The 19,274-nt window shown below is 57.5% G+C and overlaps 1 protein-coding gene across 1 annotated transcript in view; it reads right to left on the bottom strand.

Moving 5' to 3' along the window:
• Nucleotides 1-2,016: 2,016 nt before the first annotated feature.
• The window catches only part of LOC127461445 (fibrillin-2-like), a 108,843-nt gene continuing 91,585 nt past the window's right edge, over nucleotides 2,017-19,274 (bottom strand). The window contains exons 44-65 of the mRNA XM_051769264.1: nucleotides 19,055-19,180; nucleotides 17,600-17,725; nucleotides 16,724-16,840; nucleotides 16,438-16,566; nucleotides 15,879-15,998; nucleotides 14,900-15,025; nucleotides 14,664-14,816; nucleotides 13,766-13,831; nucleotides 13,347-13,472; nucleotides 12,505-12,624; nucleotides 11,805-11,927; nucleotides 10,723-10,854; nucleotides 9,585-9,710; nucleotides 8,704-8,910; nucleotides 8,373-8,498; nucleotides 7,752-7,874; nucleotides 7,034-7,150; nucleotides 6,779-6,907; nucleotides 5,960-6,079; nucleotides 4,911-5,142; nucleotides 4,165-4,333; nucleotides 2,017-3,133 (exon numbers count right to left, since the gene is read on the bottom strand). Coding sequence (XP_051625224.1) covers nucleotides 2,759-3,133; nucleotides 4,165-4,333; nucleotides 4,911-5,142; nucleotides 5,960-6,079; nucleotides 6,779-6,907; nucleotides 7,034-7,150; nucleotides 7,752-7,874; nucleotides 8,373-8,498; nucleotides 8,704-8,910; nucleotides 9,585-9,710; nucleotides 10,723-10,854; nucleotides 11,805-11,927; nucleotides 12,505-12,624; nucleotides 13,347-13,472; nucleotides 13,766-13,831; nucleotides 14,664-14,816; nucleotides 14,900-15,025; nucleotides 15,879-15,998; nucleotides 16,438-16,566; nucleotides 16,724-16,840; nucleotides 17,600-17,725; nucleotides 19,055-19,180 — 3,188 coding nt within the window. The 3' untranslated portion in view covers nucleotides 2,017-2,758. The remainder of the gene's footprint in view (nucleotides 3,134-4,164; nucleotides 4,334-4,910; nucleotides 5,143-5,959; nucleotides 6,080-6,778; nucleotides 6,908-7,033; nucleotides 7,151-7,751; nucleotides 7,875-8,372; nucleotides 8,499-8,703; nucleotides 8,911-9,584; nucleotides 9,711-10,722; nucleotides 10,855-11,804; nucleotides 11,928-12,504; nucleotides 12,625-13,346; nucleotides 13,473-13,765; nucleotides 13,832-14,663; nucleotides 14,817-14,899; nucleotides 15,026-15,878; nucleotides 15,999-16,437; nucleotides 16,567-16,723; nucleotides 16,841-17,599; nucleotides 17,726-19,054; nucleotides 19,181-19,274) is intronic.

Genomic DNA, 19,274 nt, shown 5'->3' with positions numbered 1-19,274 from the left:
AAGGAAGAAACACAGACCCACTTATAACCCAAAATAATTTTATTGTTGCTGTTGCTTCTGATACAAAAAAAAAAAAAAAAAAAAGGAATTCCACAAAGAGCCACCTCTCTGTGTGGGACAAGGGGCACAAGGTTTTGGGTTTCCACACTTTTCCCCCCTTTCTCCACAAAAAAAACCAAAACCAAAAAACCAAAACAACAAACCAACCAACCAGCAAAAAATGTCAATACAAAATTAAAAAAAAAAACCCAACAACAAACCAAAAACCAAATCAAAACACCACCCCAGAGAGGAAGGAAGGAAACCTTGAGCTTTTTCATTTGAGATTTTTTTTTTTTTTGGCTCAACACACACACATAAAACCCAGCTCTGCTAATTTATAATTATTAATAGGTTTGGGTTTTGGTTTGCCTTTTTTTTTTTTTTGTTAAAAAAAAAGCACCTGTTGGAAAACAAAATGAAATAAAATGAAACAAAATAATAATAAAAAAATAAAATAAAAAAAAAATAAAACCAAAACCAACAAAGAAAACCATCCCAAACATCAGGCCACCCATCCTGTCACAAGCTCTGGGGGGGGGAACTCTTGTAAAATCCAGAGTCTGGAGCTGCAAAAGAGTTTTCAAGTTTGACTTCAGCCCCCAGTACAGTAAACACACACTTCCCCCACCCCCTGGGGACCAGGAAAATCCCACCCAATTCCCAAAAAAATAATAAAAACCCCCAAAAGCTCCAGGAATCTGCACTCCTCCCGAGGCCCAGGGAGCAGGACTTTGGTGGTTCTCCATAAATATGAGGGGTGGTGGGGACAGTGCAGCAACGCCGGCGAGCCCGATCCAGCCCCGGCTTCCCGGAGCTGGGAGCACCTCGGGGCTGGGATAAGGTAGTTCCGTGTGAATTAGCACCTTTTATCCATTTGGGAACTGCAGAGAGAGAGGTTCATGCAGGATTTAGGGAATGGCAGCGCAGGGAAGGACATCTGGAGGGAGGGGAGGAGGAAAAGCCCAGCTGGAATTAGGGGGGGAAGCAGGGAGCCCTCCTGCCTCTGGATTCCTGTTTTCCACACCCTCTGGAGTGCATCCCATCTGCAGGAACCAGAGACTGTCCATCTCTGGGGTCACCTTGATGGAGGGGACAACCAGAGGGGAGGGACTCCTGGCCAGGGGGATGTGGCCACAAGCACCGGAGTCGCACGGACAGAGCGGCTCCGAGCCCAGGGTTCTTTTGGAAGTGGTTGTTCCTGCCTCTCACCCTGTCCCCATCTTGCTTTTCCCGGGATTTTCATGGCTGCTGGCCATGGAATGTGCCCCTGCAAAGTGGGATGTGCATCTTCCCAAGCCCTCCACCCCTCTAACATGGGAAGCATCCCGGTGCTCTCTGCCGGGATCAGGAGGTGCTTCCCACCGGCTTTGTCCAACCACACCCAACCAGGCACTTCAATCCCTCTGCCTTTCCCCAGAGCTCCTCCTCGGGAGGACACCTGAACCCCTGGACTTGCTGGAGCTCTGGGAAAGCCCTTCCAGCTCCACACTTGTCCAGCCTATCCTGGTGGGAAGACCTGAGGTGTCCCAACGGGAGCCTGTGGTCCCACGGCCTGGTTGCTTTGGGATGGGAGGGGGGTACCCTGAACTGGCCTTTTTGTTCAGAGGGGACCTTTGCTGCTTGAAAGAGGAGCCCCAAAAGCACCAGAGGAATCTCAAAGGGATCAGAGGAGCCCCCAAGGACCAGAGGAGCCCCAAAAGCACCAGAGGAGCCTCAAAAGGACCAAAGGAGTCCCCAAGGACCAGAGGAGCCTCAAAAGGACCAGAGGAGCCTCAAAAGCACCAAAGGAGCCCCCAAAGACCAGAGGAGCCCCAAAGGGATCAGAGGAGCCCCAAAGGGATCAGAGGAGCCCCAAAAGACCAGAGGAGCCCCAAAGGACCAGAGGAGCCCCAAAGGACCAGAGGAGCCCCCAAAGCACCAGAGGAGCTCCAAAGGGATCAGAGGAGCCCCAAAAGCACCAGAGGAGCCCCAGAGGACCCCCAAAAGCACCAGAGGAGCCCCCAAAAGACCAGAGGAGTCCTAGGGGCACCAGTGGAGCCCTAAAGGACCAGAGAAGCCCTAAAGGGACCAGAGGAGCCCCAAAAGCACCAAAGGAGCCCTAAAGGGACCAGAGGAGCCCCAGAGGGACCAGAGAACATGGAGAAGACAGCGAGAGACAGAGCACAGCCAGGGCAGGGATGGGATGGTTTCTGCAGCACCATCGTGACAACGCAGAAGCAAAGGAGGAACGAGAGCTGTTGGGAAAGGCACTGACACCAGGCCCTGCCAAAGCTCCTTCCCAAGCTTTCCCCAGGCCCCCCTCACATTTCCCGGGCCGTGGGGTGGGATATGACCATGGAGGCACCCCATGGCACCACCCTGCCAGCTTGGACAGTGTCTTGGTTGCAGGAGCCAGGAGGGAGCTGAGCAGGGGGCGGGGAGTCCCTGCCGGCGAGGGGCTGGAACCTTTGGCGAGGTTTGGAACCCTCGGCAAAGCTCCCGGGAGCTCTGGGTGCGGCTTTGGCTCACGGAGCAGAGCTATCCCAGGTGCTGATCCCAGAAGGACGTTTCCCAGGGGGCCGTTTCCCGGGGTTTCCAGGCGGTGGCAGGAGGGGGGCGGCGGCGCGAGAGGAGGAGCCCGTTTGTCCCCGAGGCGTGGATGGCGAGAGGAGAAGGGCCGTGACTGTCGGGGTGGGTGGGTGGATGGATCCCGTGGGGGGGGTTTCTCTTTTTTTTTTTAGTAGAGCTGGAGCTGGAGCTTCATCCTCAGTGCCTGGCCCAGCTCCCCCGCCAAGTAGTCGAGGTGGTTCTTGGCCTCGAGTTTCTGCAGTTCCCGCCTGCGGTACAAGGGCACGCTCACGATCTCCAGCAGGTACGTGCCGGGCAGGATTTTCTTGCGGCCCAGGTGGAGGAAGCTGAGCCCTTCCTTCTGGTGGATGCGGAAATAGCCCTCCTCGTTGCCCTGGGAGATGAGGTACCGCACCCGGTTCTCCAGGGGCTCCACGGCCGGCAGGAGCTCCAGGATGTGCTCCTTGCGCGCCAGGTCCGAGAGGTTCAGGGTCATGGACAGCGGGGCCTCCACGTCCATGCTGGCCAAGTTCACGGCGTGGTCCTGCCAAGGAAGGGGGTGTGTCACTCACAGAACCCCCCAGCACCTCGGGGCCGGGGGGAGGAGGGTGTGATTTCGGGGAGTTCTGCCCCAAACCGGCTCTGAGAAGTAACAGCGACTTCCATACGTTCAGCCATTGGAATGGGCTGCCCAGGGAAGGGGGGGATTCTCCATCCCTGGAGGTGTTTAAGGACAGACTGGATGTGGCATCAGTGCCATGGGCTGGGAACCACAGCGGGGTTGGATCAAGAGTTGGACTCGATGATCTCAGAGGTCCCTTCCAACCCAGCTGATTCCATGATTCTATGATTCCATGGTTCTATGATTCTATAATTCCATGGTCCTTAATCTCCTACAAGTGTTTCTCGGTGCCCTGGTTGTGTCTCTGACACTGAACCAGCCACCACACAGCCCTCAGTTGCAGAGGCAGGACTTCAGAGCCTAAAATGACCTCCCAGTCCAACCTGCCAGGGCTGTGAAATTCTTGGGGGAGCCTTGGACAGAGGCCAGAACTCCCTGTGGAGGAATAACCTGTATTTACAGTGACAGGCCCAGCCTGGAGTCAGACAGTGAGTGCTGAGAGCCCTCAGTGACCCTGTGGGAACTTCTCCCCCATCACCTCCCCTCGCTCAGAAACACACGGTTGGTTTGGGCTGGGAGGGACCTCAAAGCTCATCTCATTCCACCCCCTTGCCATGGGCAGGGACACCTTCCACCGTCCCAGGTCGCTCCAAGCCCCGTCCAACCTGGCCTTGGACATTCCCAGGGATGGGAAACACCTGCTTTATCTCTTGGCTTCACGGATCTCCACACATCTGTGGCCAAACCACACAAGTGTGTGTCACCTCAGGGTGTCCCAAACTCCAAAGATCCCCAATTCCCGCAGGACTTGTGGACTCAGGGCCGGCCCCAAACACCCCAGGCGGGTGTGGGGTGAGCTGCTCTGGCTGGACTGAGGCAGGACCCACTATTTCCCAAGTGCCCCAGGTCTTGCCTTGCCCCCCAGCCCACCCAGGGTGCCGTGGGTGTCCCACCTGGTGCCTCTCGGTGCCGTTGAGGCTGCGGCGCTGCCGGCCCCTCTTGGGGTAGCCGTTGATCTTGCACTCGTAGCAGGTCTCGGGGGAGAGCAGGTTGTCCTCATCCTCTTCCTGGGGGGCAGGCAGGTAGGGACCTTTCCCAAAGCCCAAGCCAGAGATACAGTGTCTGGGGGCAGAAGAGCAGAGAGACCCAGCTCACTTCTGTGATCCAAACAGAAGTGTCACCACTGCCCTCGGAGGTTGTCCCAGAGCACTTGTGCTCCAGTCCCTTCTCCAGCCTCGTTGCTCTCCTCTGGACCTGCTCCAGGACCTCAATGTCCTTCCTGAACTGAGGGCCCAGAACTGGACACAGCACTCCAGGGGTGGCCTCACCAGTGCTGAGTCCAGGGGCAGAATCACTTCCCTGGCCCTGTTGGCCACCCTGTTCCTGAGCCAGGCCAGGATCCATTGGCCTTCTTGTCCCCCTGGGCACACTCTGGCTCCTGTTCAGCTCCCTGTCCATCCCCACTCCCAGCTCCCTTCCTGCCTGGCTGCTCTCCAGCCCCTCTGTCCCAGCCCGTGGGGCTGCCGGGGGTTGTTGTGGCCAAAGGGCAGGACCCGGCCCTTGGCCTGGTTGAACCTCATCCCCTTGGAATCAGCCCATGGATCCAACCTCTCCAGGTCCCTCTGCAGAGCCCTCCTGCCTTTCAGCTGCCTCGATTGTTTTGGAACAGCGTCTGGGAAGGTGCGAGTGTCTCCCTTACCCTTGTCCCGCTCGGAAGTAGCCGCCGGGGCAGCCGCACAGGTACCCCCCGTCCGTGTTGGAGCAGCCGTAGCTGCAGGGGCTGCCCCCGGCCGAGCACTCGTCCACGTCCTGGCAGCCCCCGAAGGCCTGGTCGAAGTCAAAGCCCGAGGGACACACGCACTTGAAGCTGCCCAGGGTGTTGTAGCAGGAGGCAGAGCCGCAGGCGGTGGGGCTGGAACACTCGTTCTCGTCTGCGGGGGCGGCACAAAGGGGCGCAGGCTCAGGGGAGGGCGGGACGCGGTGCTCCCACCCCGCCCGGAATTCCCAGCGGGATCCCCGAGAGCCCAAAAGGCTGCTGGGGGAGGGGGGTGGTATCCTGCTGCTGGTGGCAGAGCAGCTTCCTGGCATTCCCTGTTCCTGGGAGAAGCTGGGGCAGGGCAGGGGGGGTCCAGCCCTGGGAAATGTCCCGGTCTGTCTCTGGGGTAGGGCAGGAATATCAGCGGGATGAACCCAAACCCAGTGTCAGAGGGGGCTGAGGGGGGTGGAGAGGGACTGGGGGCTCGGCTGCCCTCCATCCTGCTTCCCACAGCTATAGGATACACCCACAGGAATGGGATAGACCACAAGTATGGGATACACCCCACAGGTATGGGATACACCCCACAGCTAAGGGATACACCTACAGGTACAGGATACACCCTACAGGTACAGGATATGTCCCACAGGTGTGGGATGCACCCCACAGCTATGGGACACACCCCACAGGCACAGGACACCTCCCACAGGTAGGGGACACACCCCACAGGCAGGGGACACACCCCACAGGCACAGGACATATCCACAAGCACAGGACACACCCTACAGGTATGAGACATCTCCCACAGGTACAGCATACATCCCATTGGTAAGGGACACACCTCACAGGTACAGGACACACCCCACAGGTACAGGACACACCCCACAGGTACGGGACACACCCCACAGGTACGGGACACACCCCATAGTTAAGGGACACACCCCACAGGTACAGGACACCTCCCACAGGCCCAGGACCCCAGTCTCACTCACCCACACACTGGTTCCACTGGTAGTGCTGGACGTAGCCCTGGGGGCAGCCACACCTGTACCCCCCCAGCACGTTCTGGCAGCCGTGCTGGCACCGGTGGTTCCCGTCACACTCGTCCACGTCTGCAGCAAAGGAACATGGGGCAGTGGGACAATGGGACAATGGGACAACAGGACAACTCCCCCCGGGCTGGGGGCCCCTCAGGGACCAGTGGGTGGGACCTCAGGGCCCTCAGGGACCAGCTGGACCTGCCTGGCACCCTGCAGGGTGCTCATGTGGGAGTGGTTCTTGTGCCCAGTTATGTCCCTGCAGTTGGCAGTGAGGGGAACTCTCAGCCCCAAGGCCCACAGACACCCCTGGGATGGGTTTGGAGTTAAGGTCAGGCCTGGACTCTGCTTCAGGCTGAGCACTGGCACTCCTCAGCAGGTCCCATGGCCAGCTTGAGATCTCTCCTGGTGGGACACGGGACCATTCCTGTCCCAGCTTGGCTGTGGCTGCAGCACTGAGACCTTCATTTCTTTTTCCAAGGGCCAGTGTTTCCCCAGGCAGGTCAGGCACCGACCTCTCCTTCACATCAGGGCTTCCCATGGGGGCTTCTGGTGCCCCACAGACCCTCCTCATAGAACCATGGAATATCCTGAGCTGGAAGGGACCCACAGGGATCATCCAGCCCAACTCTTAGCCCTGCACAGGACACCCCAACAATCCCACCCTGTGCCTGAGAGCGTTGTCCCAGCTGAGCTCCTCGGAGACTGTGATGCACCAGGAACTCTTCCCCAGGGGAACACAACTCTGCCAAAGCCCTGGAGACCCAGACCCACCTTCACAGTTGACCCCAGAGCTGTCCAGGGAGAATCCTTTCTGGCACTCGCAGTTGTAGCTGCCCGGGGTGTTCAGACACTGCCCTTTGGCTCCGCACAGCGAGGGCTGAGCCGTGCACTCGTTGTTGTCTGCAAAACATCCGCGGGTTTGGGGGCTGGAAAGACTCTCCTGGGCTTAAAACTGACCCCTGGGGATGCTGTGCCCATGGGAATGTCCTGGTGGTGCCCTGGGGAGCAGGGAATGGCTCTACTCACCAATGCAGGATGAGTGGTGCTGAGTGAAGCCAGGGGGGCACTTGCAGTTGAAGCCCCCGATGATGTTCACACAGAGGAACTGGCAGTTGTGCTGCTTGGTGGAACACTCATCCAAGTCTAAAGCAACAAGGAAAAGTGTCTCATTTTATCCCCCTGAGGTGTCTTATCCATGTAGTCTCAGCCTGTGCCACCTGTGGATACACCGGGGCACACCAGGACTGGCCTCAGGAACAACACCCAGAGTTCTTCCATGAGAAGAACGAGCCTCTCCCCACCTCAGTGTTATACATGGGCACATCTGGAAGGTGCAGAGACTTCTCCCTGCCTCCCCTGGGATCCACAAATCCCAGAGTCTCCCAGATTCTCAGCCCAGCCTCCTCACACACTGACACTGGGAGAGGTGGGCACAGCCCCAGCCTGGCAGCTGCTGGTGGCACTGACATGCAGGAGACACCCAGGTTGAAGCTCCCTGGAGCTCAGCACAGCTTGGGATAGGCTCTGAGGTCTGTAGGAAAGGGTAAGGAGGATTTTTTTCCCAGATGAGACAAGTCCAGACTGCGGGAGGATGAAACCCTCACCCACCAGTCCACAAGGGTGGCACCTTTCCCCACGTCTACCCTTGTGCTCTGGCTGAACAGAAGGACCTGAACTGCTCTGCCACATCCCCCCAGGTGCCAGGGGTGAGGCAGGGGCTCTGCTCCTCCTCCTGGCTGGATACCTTTGCAGATCTTGCCATCCTCCTGCAGGATGTACCCTCGGGGGCAGGAGCACTGGTAGCTGCCTTCTGTGTTCTTGCAGATGAAGTTGCAGGGCTTGGGGGACTGGTTACACTCGTCCAGATCTACCCTCGAGAGACAAGACAGGTCAGCACCCCCAGGGACAGGACACCCTCCACCCCTTGGACAGCTCGGCCTGCCCAGGAGCTCCTGAACACGAGGTGATCCTGGGTTTTGTGGCACCACACCAGTCAGTGGTCAGATATCCCTATGGATTCTGGCATTCCTAGGTAAATGCCCTGTTTTCACCATGCAGGAAGACACGGATTTTGGGGGAGCACCTCAGTTTGAGGCAGCACAACAAGTGTAGGAGATCTCCTGTGATGTTGTAATCATATGAATATGCATTTAATCATCTATGAAAATTGCATAAACCCCCCTGATTTTGTGTGTGAAACCATCGAGCGAGTTCTCCGTGGTGCGAACCACGCTCGCTCCCGACGTCGGCAATAAACACCTTTGCTGCTCAAAAGATCCAAAAGACTCTGAGCAGTTCCTTAAACCAGATTTTTTTGGGTTCACAAGGGCTGTCCAGAGGCAGGGGACCCCTTTTCCCCACTCACCCACGCAGGCCGTGCCCGTGATGTCGGCGGTGTAGCCCAGCCGGCAGTGGCAGCGGAAGGAGCCGATGCTGTTGATGCACTGCCCGTTCCTGCACAGGTTGGGCAGGACCTTGCACTCATCGATGTCTGGGGGAGGGAGAGAGGGAAGGACCTGTCAGTGCCAAGGCTGCCTCTGTGCCCGCTGCCAGCCCCTGTGCCAGGGCAGCTCTGAGCCTCCCAGAGCTGAGAACCCGCCCGGAGAACCTCACAGAGGCTTCGTGTCTGCTCCGGGCTCTGCCCCAGCCTGCACCCACCCACATCCTCTGCACTGAAAGATGTGGCCCCAGCTCACCTCTGCCATCAGTGGAGTATCCTGGGCCATGGGGACACATCTTCTTGTACTGGGCAGTGCCAGGGAGGGGGCAGAGCTCGCACTGGGGGCCCCAACTGCGCCCGCTGTTGCAGCAGCACTCGGATTTGGTGACCAGGTTGCGGTTGGTGGAGGACATCTGGCACATGGTTTGCAGCACCTCGGTGAAGCAGAACCCTTGGCGGGTGTCTGGGTGGAGGAAAGGGGGATATGAGTCTGGGATCTGAGCCAGTGTCAGCCCCAGGGATGAGGGAGCAGCCTGTGCCAGCGCCAGCATGAAGGGGGTGTGGTTCGGATAAAGGTGAAGGTGATGCCCCCCAAACCTTCTGCTCAGGATCAAAGAGTCACAGAATGGTTTGGGTTGGAAAGAGCTGGAAGATCATGGAGTTCCAACCAATGGCACCTTGAAAGTCGTGGAGTTCTAACCCTGGTTTGGGTTGGGTGGCACCTTGAAGGTCATGGAGTTCCAACCCTGGTTTGGGTTGGATGGCACCTTGAAGGTCATGGAGTTCTACACCCTGCCATGGGCAACCTTCCACTGTTCCAGTTGCTCCAAGCCCTGTCCAACCCAGCCCTTGACACTTCCAGGGATGGAGCAGCCACAGCTTCTCTGGGCAACCTGTGCCAGGGCTTCCCATCCTCCCAGGGAGGAATTCCTTCCCAATATCCCACCTAACCCTGCCCAGGGAGGAATTCCTTCCCAATATCCCATCCAACCCTGCCCTTTGTCAGCGTGAAACCACTGCCCCTCGTCGTGTCCCTCTGTACCCACATCACAAGTCCTTCTACAGCTCTCTTAGACCCCCTGAAGCCCCCGGGAAGCCCCACGTGCTGCTCCAGGCCCGGCAGGATTTGGGAATTACCGATGCACTCGGTGCCAGAGGGACTGACTTCAAAGCCCTCGTTGCAGTCGCAGCGGTAACTCCCTGCTGTGTTCACACAGCGCCCGTTGGGGCAGATCCCAGGCTTGGTCCGACACTCGTTCTCATCTGGGAGGGAGGGAAGGAAGGAGGGAGGGAGGGAAAGAGAGAGAGATAGGATGAAAGATAGAGAGAGAAAGAAAGAAGGAAGGAAGGAAAGAGGGTGAGAAAGAAAGAAGGAAGGAAGGAAAGAGGGTGAGAAAGAAAGAAAGAGGGAAAGAAAGAAGGAAAGAAGGAAGGAAAGGTAGAAAGGGAGAAAGAAAAGAAGGGAGAAAGAAAGCGAGAAAGGGAGAAGGAAAGGAGGAAAGGAGGAAAGGAGGAAAGGAGGAAAGGAGGAAAGGAGGAAAGGAGGAAAGGAGGAAAGGAGGAAAGGAGGAAAGGAGGAAAGGAGGAAAGGAGGAAAGGAGGAAAGGAGGAAAGGAGGAAAGGAGGAAAGGAGGAAAGGAGGAAAGGAGGAAAAGGAGGAAAAGGAGAGAGAGAGAAAGAAGGAAGGAAGGAAAGAAGGGAAAAAGGGAAGAAAGAAAGAAAGAAATGAAGAAAAGAAAGAAAAGAAAGAAAAAACCACAAAGAGCTCTGGTGAGGCAAAGAACCAATTCCATGAGCTTTCCATGAGCCCCTGTGCTACCACTCAGTTTGAAATGTCCTCCCAGAGCCCTTGAGGACCATTTCCACATCAGCTGGGAAGCACATCCACCTGCCCTGGACCTCTCCCAAAGCAAGGGTGGCCGAAATTTGGCTTCCCTGGCCTGCACATCCTCCACCTGCCCTGGCCAAGCTGCTGGGCCAGCCCTGGAGCTGGGCTGGCTCCGTGTCCCTGCTGTGCCCGAGGTTGAGCAGGGCTGGGCTGCCCAGTGCTGCCCCTTCCCAAAGCAAAGCAGCTCAGGACAGACACAGAATGACCCAAAGGAAAGGTATCCCCCGTGCTGGACTCTGATTCACATGGGTCAGAGGTGAACAGAGGGTTGTGTGTGAAGGCGCGAGCGGGACACCCCAGGGAGGAGGAACATAAACTTCCACGGGCAATGCCTGGCAGGGAACCATCCCCACGCCCTTGGGAGTCCCTGGCAGCCTGCCCTGGTACCTGTGCAGCCCTCCCCATCGGGCCTGCGCTGCATCCCTGGCGGGCAGATGCACATGAAGGTGCCGATGAGGTTCTTGCACAGCATCCCCCGGGACTCGCAGTCATGCAGCCCCTCCGCACACTCGTCCAGATCTGCAAGAGAGACCCCATCAGAGCTGCCCCTGGGTGACAGTTCTAGTCTAGACCTGCCTTGGTGACCAGTTTGTAACCAAGGGAGTGGCCATGTTCCCAGTATTCCACACGATTTTTACATAAGCCAGGGTACTGTTCGTGTGAGGCCTAGTGAGGCCTAGTGAGGCCTTGTAGGCCTTGGGAGGCAGAGGGTGCCAGCGGTGCTTGGCATGATTCTGCTATCTCAAGGAGAGTAATAAGATTTTCTTTTGCTAGTTCTTTATTGATTGCTATTGTGCATACCTGCTTCGGGTTTGTGTTTTTTTCCCTTCCCCTTTGGGGGGGTTGTTTGGGGTTCTCTTTTCATATGTACACAGTATTGTAACTGTATATAAACTGTGATGTATGTAAATATATATATTTTGTTATAGCTCAGTTGGTTTCGGGTCTTTCAGTTTCTGTAGGTTTTTTTTTTCCTTTGCCCAAAGGGGAGGGGGGAGGTTTTCGCTGTAGCCCGGGGGACTTGGTGGGAAGCCAACTCCAAATAGCTACACCCTGCCAGCCCTGGGGGGCATCAGGAGTACCCACTGCTCCATCAATCCCCGTGGCCTTTGCCCAGGCTGGCTGGGGCACAGCTAAAAAAAAAAAATCACAGAATCATAACATGGTTTGGGTTGGAAGGGACTTTGAGTCTCATCCAGTGCCTCCCACTAGCCTCCCACACCTCCCACTAGCCCAGGTTGCTCCACGCTGGCCTTGGACATTTCCAGGGATGGGGCAGGCACTGTGTCAGGGCCTCACTGCCCTGTGAGCAAAGAATTTCTTTCTGGTAGCAAAACCAGTGGGGTGAGAGTGGGCATAGGTCCAGCGATGCCAGGGCAGGAGTGCTGCCTTCCCTGCACACACGTGGCTGGGAGTAGGAGCTGGGGAGGGTTTGGGAGCTCCCTGATGGAGGCAGGAGGGGCTGTTACCTCTGCACATCCTCCTGTCCTCTCGCAGGGCGTATCCAGAGGGGCAGGTGCACTCGTAGGAGCCGAAGGTGTTGATGCAGCGGAAGGCACAGAGCAGGGGGTTCAGGGAGCACTCGTTGATGTCTGCGGGGAGGAGAGAGGAGAGAACCTGCCTTGGTGCTGTCAGGGACAGGGTTGGGTCTCCCCAGGGCAGAGTCACCCTCCCCGGGCATCCAGCTGGTGAGAACTTTGTTCCACCCAGGCTTCCTGCCGTGGTGGTTGGTTGCAGAGGGACAGACACCAGTGTCTCAGCAGAGGGACAGACAGCCGGTGTTTTAGCAGAGGGACAGACACCAGGACTCTCAGCAGAGGGACAGACAGCCAATGTTTTAGCAGAGGGACAAGACAGTCGGTGTTTTGGCAGAAGGACAGACACCAGGACTCTCAGCAGAGGACAGACAGCCGGTGTCTCAGCAGCTCAGATGGGTTCTGGCTCCTTGAGGAGGCAGCTCCTGGATTTTGGCAGGTCTCCAGGCTCCTCCTGGGCTGCAGCCTCAGAGGAAGCTGAAGGAGCCCAGTGCTGAAGGAGCCGAGCCCCAGCCGAGCCTTCCCACACCATCCCTTGGGGCTGGCCCGGGCAGTGACCCGGCAGGGTCACCCCCAGCCCGGTGGCACCAGGAATGAGGGGACAGATGAGGGGGCAGTCCCCCAGCAGTGTCACCTTCACAGGTCATCATGGGCCCCGGCTCAAAGCCCTCGTCGCAGGCGCACTCGAAGCCTCCCACCACGTTGGTGCAGGTGCCGTTCCCGCAGGGATTGCCGATGGAGCACTCGTCGGTGTCTGGGGACACGGGACATGTCGGGGGGTCAGTGGGGTGGGAAGAGTCGGGGCTGGGCGGTCCCTGCAGCCCCAAATGCCCCAGCAAAGGCAGGAGCTGGGACAGCAGGGGGGCAGGGGAGGAGCGAGGTCCCTCCATCCACCTCGGACACAGGGGGCGAGGAAGGAGGGAACAGGGAGCCCACCCCAACCTCACAGACCCACCCAGCACACAGACCCTCACAGACCCCCACCCATCACACAGACCCTCACCCACAGAGATCCTCACCCACACAGACCCTCTCTCTCACCCACCCACCACTCAGACCCTCACCCATCACAGACCCTCACCCATCACAGACCCTCACCCATCACAGACCCTCACCCACCAAGCAGACCCTCACCCACCAAGCAGACCCTCACCCATCACATACCCTCACCCACCAAGCAGACCCTCACCCACCAAGCAGACCCTCACCCACCACAAAGATCCTCACGGACCTCCCCCCACCACACAGATCCTCACCCACAGAGATCCTCACCCATCACACAGACCCTCACAGACCCCCACCCACTACCCAGACCCCCATCCACCACACAGATCCCACTCACAGAGACCCACACAGACCTCCACCCACCACACACCCACCACCCACCACAGAGCCCCATCCACCACACACCCCCATCCACCACACAGACCCTCTCCCAGGCAGCCCCGACCCCCAGAGCCCCGGGCAGACCCTCACCCACGCAGTTGACCCCCGTGTAGTCCAGGTTGTATCCGAAGGGGCACTCGCAGCGGAAGGAGCCGTCGGTGTTGATGCAGGCCCCGTTGATGCAGACCCCCAGGTTCTCCGAGCACTCATTGACATCTGCCAGGGAAACCACGGGGGTGAAACCTCCCACAGCCACAAACAGCCCCCTCAGGACTGACACGAGACACCCAAGTGATCCCTAGAGCTTCAGATTCTCCCTCTCCAGAGCCGGGGGCCGAACCTTTGGTGAGCAGCTGAGCTTGGGAGAGCCCCCGGTCCCATTCCTTCCACCCCTTCCCTGCCTCTGGGATCCAACCCTGCTCTCCAGGAGCCCAAGTCTGGTTGTTTTTAGGCAGCAACAACCCCCTCCCCAACCCCAAATTTCTTGTCATCCCTAGAGCCAAGCTCACCTTCTCGGGTGTCACCTGGGCCTGGGATGGCTCCGTGGCCGTACGGACACAGCTCCTGGAAGGCAACTGGGAGGAAGCAGGAAAGTGAGATCTGCTCACAAGGGATTCCACTCTTGTTTCTAGAGCACGATGGGAGCTTGAGAACCCCCAAAACCCTGTCTGGCTGGGAAAAACCTGTGCCTGCCTTGGGTGTGGAACCATGAAAACATGGAATTGTGAAGGTTGGAAAGCCCTCTAATATCATGGAGTCCAGCCATTAACCCAACACCACCCTGTCCACCACTAAACCACATCTCCAGGTGCCACATCCACACGTTCTTTGAACACTCCCAGGGATGGGGACTCCAGCACTGCCCTGGGCAGCCTCTCCCAGTGCTTGACCACCCTTTCAGTGAAGAAACTTTTCCTAATATTCAACCTAAACCTCCCCTGGCACAACTTGAGGTTGTTTCTTCTTGTCCTGTTGCTTGTTACCCGGGAGAAGAGCCTGACCCCTACTTGGCTACAACCTCCTTTCAGGCAGCTGTAGAGAGCTTCAGGCAGTGGTGGAGAGAGTTGTGGAGGCCCTGAGGTAACACCAAGGTTGTGGGTTTGACCCTTGGGTGGGCCATTCACTGAAGAGTTGGACTTGATGATCCTTGTGGGTCCCTTCCAACTCAGAGCATTCTGTGAAATCTCTGAGATGCCCCTGGAGAGCACCAAGAGCAGATCCAAAGCAGAAATAACCCGCCTGGTTGCTGCAGCCCCAGGGAATTCTGCAGCCCCAGGGAATTCTGCAGCCCCAGGACGGGCTCCCAGTTCTCCAGGCATGGACAAACCCCCTTTGCTGGACGCCTTGCCTTCCTGGCTGCCTTCCCTGCCTTTCCCCACACACAGAGCCAGGTCCCAGCCTTCCTACCATTCCCCTCCTGAGGGCACAGCTCACAGGGATCTCCCCAGCCCTCCCCTGGCATCTTGCTGCAGCAGCACCGAGCCTTGGTGGTGTTGAAGGCCTTGGGGACGGAGCACTTCCCGTTGTCGAAGCGGGTGAAGCAGAAGCTCTGGCGAGTGTCTGCGGGAGGATGGGAGAGTTCCAAGGTCACACAGAGGTCCAGGAGGTTCTGCTCCCTCCCCACCACGAGCAGCTGCACTCACCAAAGCAGCGCCGGCCGTTGTCAGACAGCACGAAGCCCGGGGGACAGACGCACTGGAAGCTGCCAGGGGTGTTGGTGCACGTCCCAAAAAGGCAGATGTTGGGTTCCTCTTCGCACTCGTTGATATCTGGGAGGAGCAGGGACACACAGAGCAGCCAAAGGTCACTCCTTTCCTCAGAAAAACAAGGTGAAGGTGATGTCTGGGAGCTCTGATGCCTCATTGCCATGTCCCCAACCTCTAACCCTCCCTCAGAGAAAAAGGGGCAGTGAAAATGGGCACAGCAAAACCCTTGAGCCTCCTCTTCTTCTTCTTCTTCTCCCACCTCCATCTGTGAAGGAGATGTCTGGGAGCTCTGATACCTGCAGGATATCACCATGTCCCCAGTTTCTAACCCTCCCTCAGAGAAAATGAGGCAATGACACACAGAGCAACCAAAGGTCACCCCTTTCCTCATGAAGGTGATGTCTGGGAGCTCTGATACCTGCAGGACATCAACCTTACCCCCAACCCTCAGAGAAAATAAGGCAATGAAAATGCCTTGAGCAAAACCCTTGAGCCTCCTCTTCTTCCTCTTCTCCCACCTCCATCTGTGAAGGAGATGTCTGGGAGCTCTGATATACCTGCAGGACATCACCATGTCCCCAACCCCAGAAAATGGTTCAATGACACACAGAGAAGCCAAAGGTCACCTCTTTCCTCATGAAAACAAGGTGAAGGTGATGTCTGGGAGCTCTGATACCTGCAGGACATCACCATGTCCCCAACCTTTAAACCTCCCTCAGAGAAAACGAGGCAGTGAAAATGGGCACAGAGAACCCCCTGAGCCTTCTCTGCCATGGGAGCAGGTCTTGCCTGGCAAGAAGGTGTTTGGGGGTGCTGATGCACCATCCTGATGATGCCCCAGAGATGCCCCAGCCCACCCAGGAAGAACAGGGCTGTTGTGGGGATGGTTCAAGAGGGGGCAGAGGCCCCACATTACCGATGCAGTTGTCGTTCTGCACCTCGTAGCCCGGGGGGCAGATGCAGCGGAAGGAGCCCTCCAGGTTCTGGCAGGTGCCCGGGGAGCAGGTGCCAGGCAGGCTCACACACTCGTTGATGTCTGAGGAGGAAGAGAAACACCCCGTGATGGGGTCTGTGCCCACCTCAGAGGACCCTCCTGCACCCAAGGCCCCGCCGTGCCCAGAAGGTCTGAGGGAAGCAGGTTAAGACATTTCCCAGGATGGTTCCCAGGGCATCCCTGGTACAGCTCTGCAGGTTTTAGGGGCATGGACAGAGCATTTCTCCTCACTGCACATGGAAAGGTGCAAGTTTGACTGTTCCCTGCCTTGCTGGAAGGGAGATGAAGGCAGAGAGGGACTCAGTCCAGCTCTCCAGGGGCACTCAGACGAACCAGGCTTTGGTTCCAGAGGACTTGGGACTTGTGGCAGAGGATCTATGAGTGGTTCTGGAGAATCCACTACTCAGCTGGCTGGGATGGGCCCAGCCTGGGCACCACATCACCCAGCACCAGCTCCCCCCACTGCTGCCCAGCCACTCACCCACACAGTTCTTCCCGTCAGGGGTCCGGTCGTACCCCTCCTGGCACAGGCACTGGAAGGAGCCGACGCTGTTGATGCACTGGCCGTTCCGACACACCTGCCCCACCAGGGATGAACACTCATCAATGTCTGTGGGAGGGAGAGGACAAGCAAAACAGGAAGAGATGCAGAGCATGAGAGTGTCACCCCCACCAGCCCCGCACCTCCGGCCGCCGCTGACCCCCCCCCGGCGTGCCCACCTGGCACATCCCAGCAATCCCTGGGCTCAGCATTCCAGGGAACTCACCCATGCAGTCGTTGTTGTGTGTGAGCTCAAAGCCAGGGAAGCAGAGGCAGTTGTAGGAGCCGACTGTGTTCTTGCAGGTCCCGTTCCCGCAGGGCTGGCGGTCGCACTCGTCGATGTCTGCGGGGAGAAGGTCGTGGGGGACGGGTGAGGGGAGGCTCTCGGGTGTGCAGGCAGTGCCCAGGGGGCTGCACAGCACCAGGGGTAGCCTGAGAGGACACTGGAGCCCTTGGCCGTGCTTGGCACCGCTCAGCAGTGTCAGAGAGAGCTCCCATCCTTCCTCATGGCTGATTCCCACACGGTCTGTTGTCACACACTGACCCATGGGCATGGACTGTGGCACCACACTGACCCATGGGCATGGACTGTGGCACCACACTGACCCAGGGACACAGTCTGTGGTCACACACTGACCCAGGGACACAGTCTGTGGTCACACAGTGACCCAGGGACACAGTCTGTGGTCAAACAGTGACCCATGGGCATGGGCTGTGGCCCCACACTGACCCCTGCACGTGAACTGTGGTCCCACACTGACCCATGGGCATGGTGTGTGGCCCCACACTGACCCATGCACATGGTCTGTGGCCCCACACTGACCCATGCACATGGTCTGTGGCCCCACACTGACCCACACACACAGACTCTGGCCCCACACTGACCCACACACATGGACTGTGGCCCCACACTGACCCCTGCACATGATCTGTGGCCCCACACTGACTCCTGCACATGGACTCTGGCCCCACACTGACCCACATACACAGACTCTGGCCCCACACTGACCCACATACACAGACTCTGGCCCCACACTGACCCACATACACAGACTCTGGCCCCACACTGACCCACACACACAGACTCTGGCCCCACACTGACCCATGCACATGGTCTGCTCCCCCGTGGCCTTGAAGCCATTGTGGCAGATGCAGACGTAGCTGCCCTCGGTGTCCACGCAGTCCCCGTGGCTGCACACGTTGGGGATCTCCTGGCACTCGTTGCGACCTAAAACGGAGCCAAGTGGGCACTGGTGAGCAAAAAGGAGGGACCAGATGGGAAGAGCAGAATCACAGAACGTGCCCAGTTGGAAGGGAGCCACCAGGATTGTTGGGTCCAGCTCCTGGCCCTGCACGTGAACCCACAAGATTTACGCACTCAAAAAACCAAAATTCCGTGTAATTGGAAAATGTGGCCCGAGCTGCACTTCACAGTGACCTTTTCTCATCCCTCAGGAGCCCACAATCCTTGGGAGTTGCACCAAGAAGTCCAGATGTGCCACAACCACAGCACAGCCAGGTCAGAGTCCCCGGGGAGTGACAAAAGAGCAGCAGGGGACTGGCATGTCCTTCGTGTGCCAGACAAAGCATCACTAGCTGGGTGAGGGAGGGGGTTGTCCTGCTCTGCTCTGCACTGGGAAGGCTTCATCTGGAATATTGTGGCAGTTTGGGGCACTGCAAGAAAGATCTGAAGCTCTTAGAGAGTGTCCAAAAGGGGGAATACAGGGAAGGGTCCTGATTTGAAGCTGTGTGAGGACACTGAGGGCACTTGGTGGGTTCAGCTGGAGAAGAGGAGACTGAAGGGAGAGCTCAGGGCAGGTACAACTTCCCCATGAGAGGAAGAGGAGGGACAGCACTGTGGGGACTCCAGGGAATGACCTGGAGTTGTGTCAGGGCTGGGTTGGGTTTGATATTAGAAAAAGGTTGGATATTAGGAAAGGGTTGGATATCAGAAAAGGGTTGGATATCAGAAAAGGGTTGGATATTAGAAAAAGGTTGGATATCAGAAAAAGGTTGGATATCAGAAAAAGGTTGGATATCAGAAAAAGGTTGGATATCAGAAAAAGGTTGGATATCAGAAAAAGGTTGGATATCAGAAAAAGGTTGGATATCAGAAAAAGGTTGGATATCAGAAAAAGGTTGGATATCAGAAAAAGGTTGGATATCAGAAAAAGGTTGGATATCAGAAAAAGGTTGGATATCAGAAAAAGGTTGGATATTAGAAAAGGGTTAGATATTAGAAGAAGGTTTGATATTAGAAAAAGGTTTGATATTAGAACAGGGTTGGATATTAGAAAAAAGTTGGATATTAGAAAAAGAGGCTGGTTGGGCACTGCCCAGGCTCCCCAGGGCAGTGGGCACAGCCCCAAGGCTGCCAGAGCTCCAGGAGGGTTTGGATGACCCCCTCAGGGACACGGGGATGGAGCAGGAGCTGAACTCGACCCCTTCCACCTCGGCACATTCTGCAATCCTGTGACCACAGGGGGTGCTGTGCCAGCCCAGCCCCTCAGGCAGGGGGTGTGTGTGTGGAATAGGTGGCACAGGGGTGCCCTCTTACCCACGCAGGCCCCACTGGGGGACAGCTTGTAGCCCGTGGAGCACTCGCAGCGGTAGCTGCCCGGGATGTTGATGCAGTCGGCGTTGCGCTGGCACAGGTTCTCCCCACTGCTGCACTCGTCGATGTCTGTGCCAAGGACAGGGAGGGAATCACGCCTGGCACGGGGGGTTGGCACCGAAAACATGGGGGGAACACCGTGGGAGGGGGGATCCATCGGGAT

The sequence above is a fragment of the Manacus candei genome, unplaced genomic scaffold (assembly GCF_025592945.1).
Source record: "Manacus candei isolate 608988 ecotype Guabito, Panama unplaced genomic scaffold, ASM2559294v1 h1tg000106l, whole genome shotgun sequence".
Classification (NCBI taxonomy): Eukaryota; Metazoa; Chordata; class Aves; order Passeriformes; family Pipridae; genus Manacus; species Manacus candei.
This window is presented reverse-complemented; position numbering and strand designations above follow the sequence as displayed.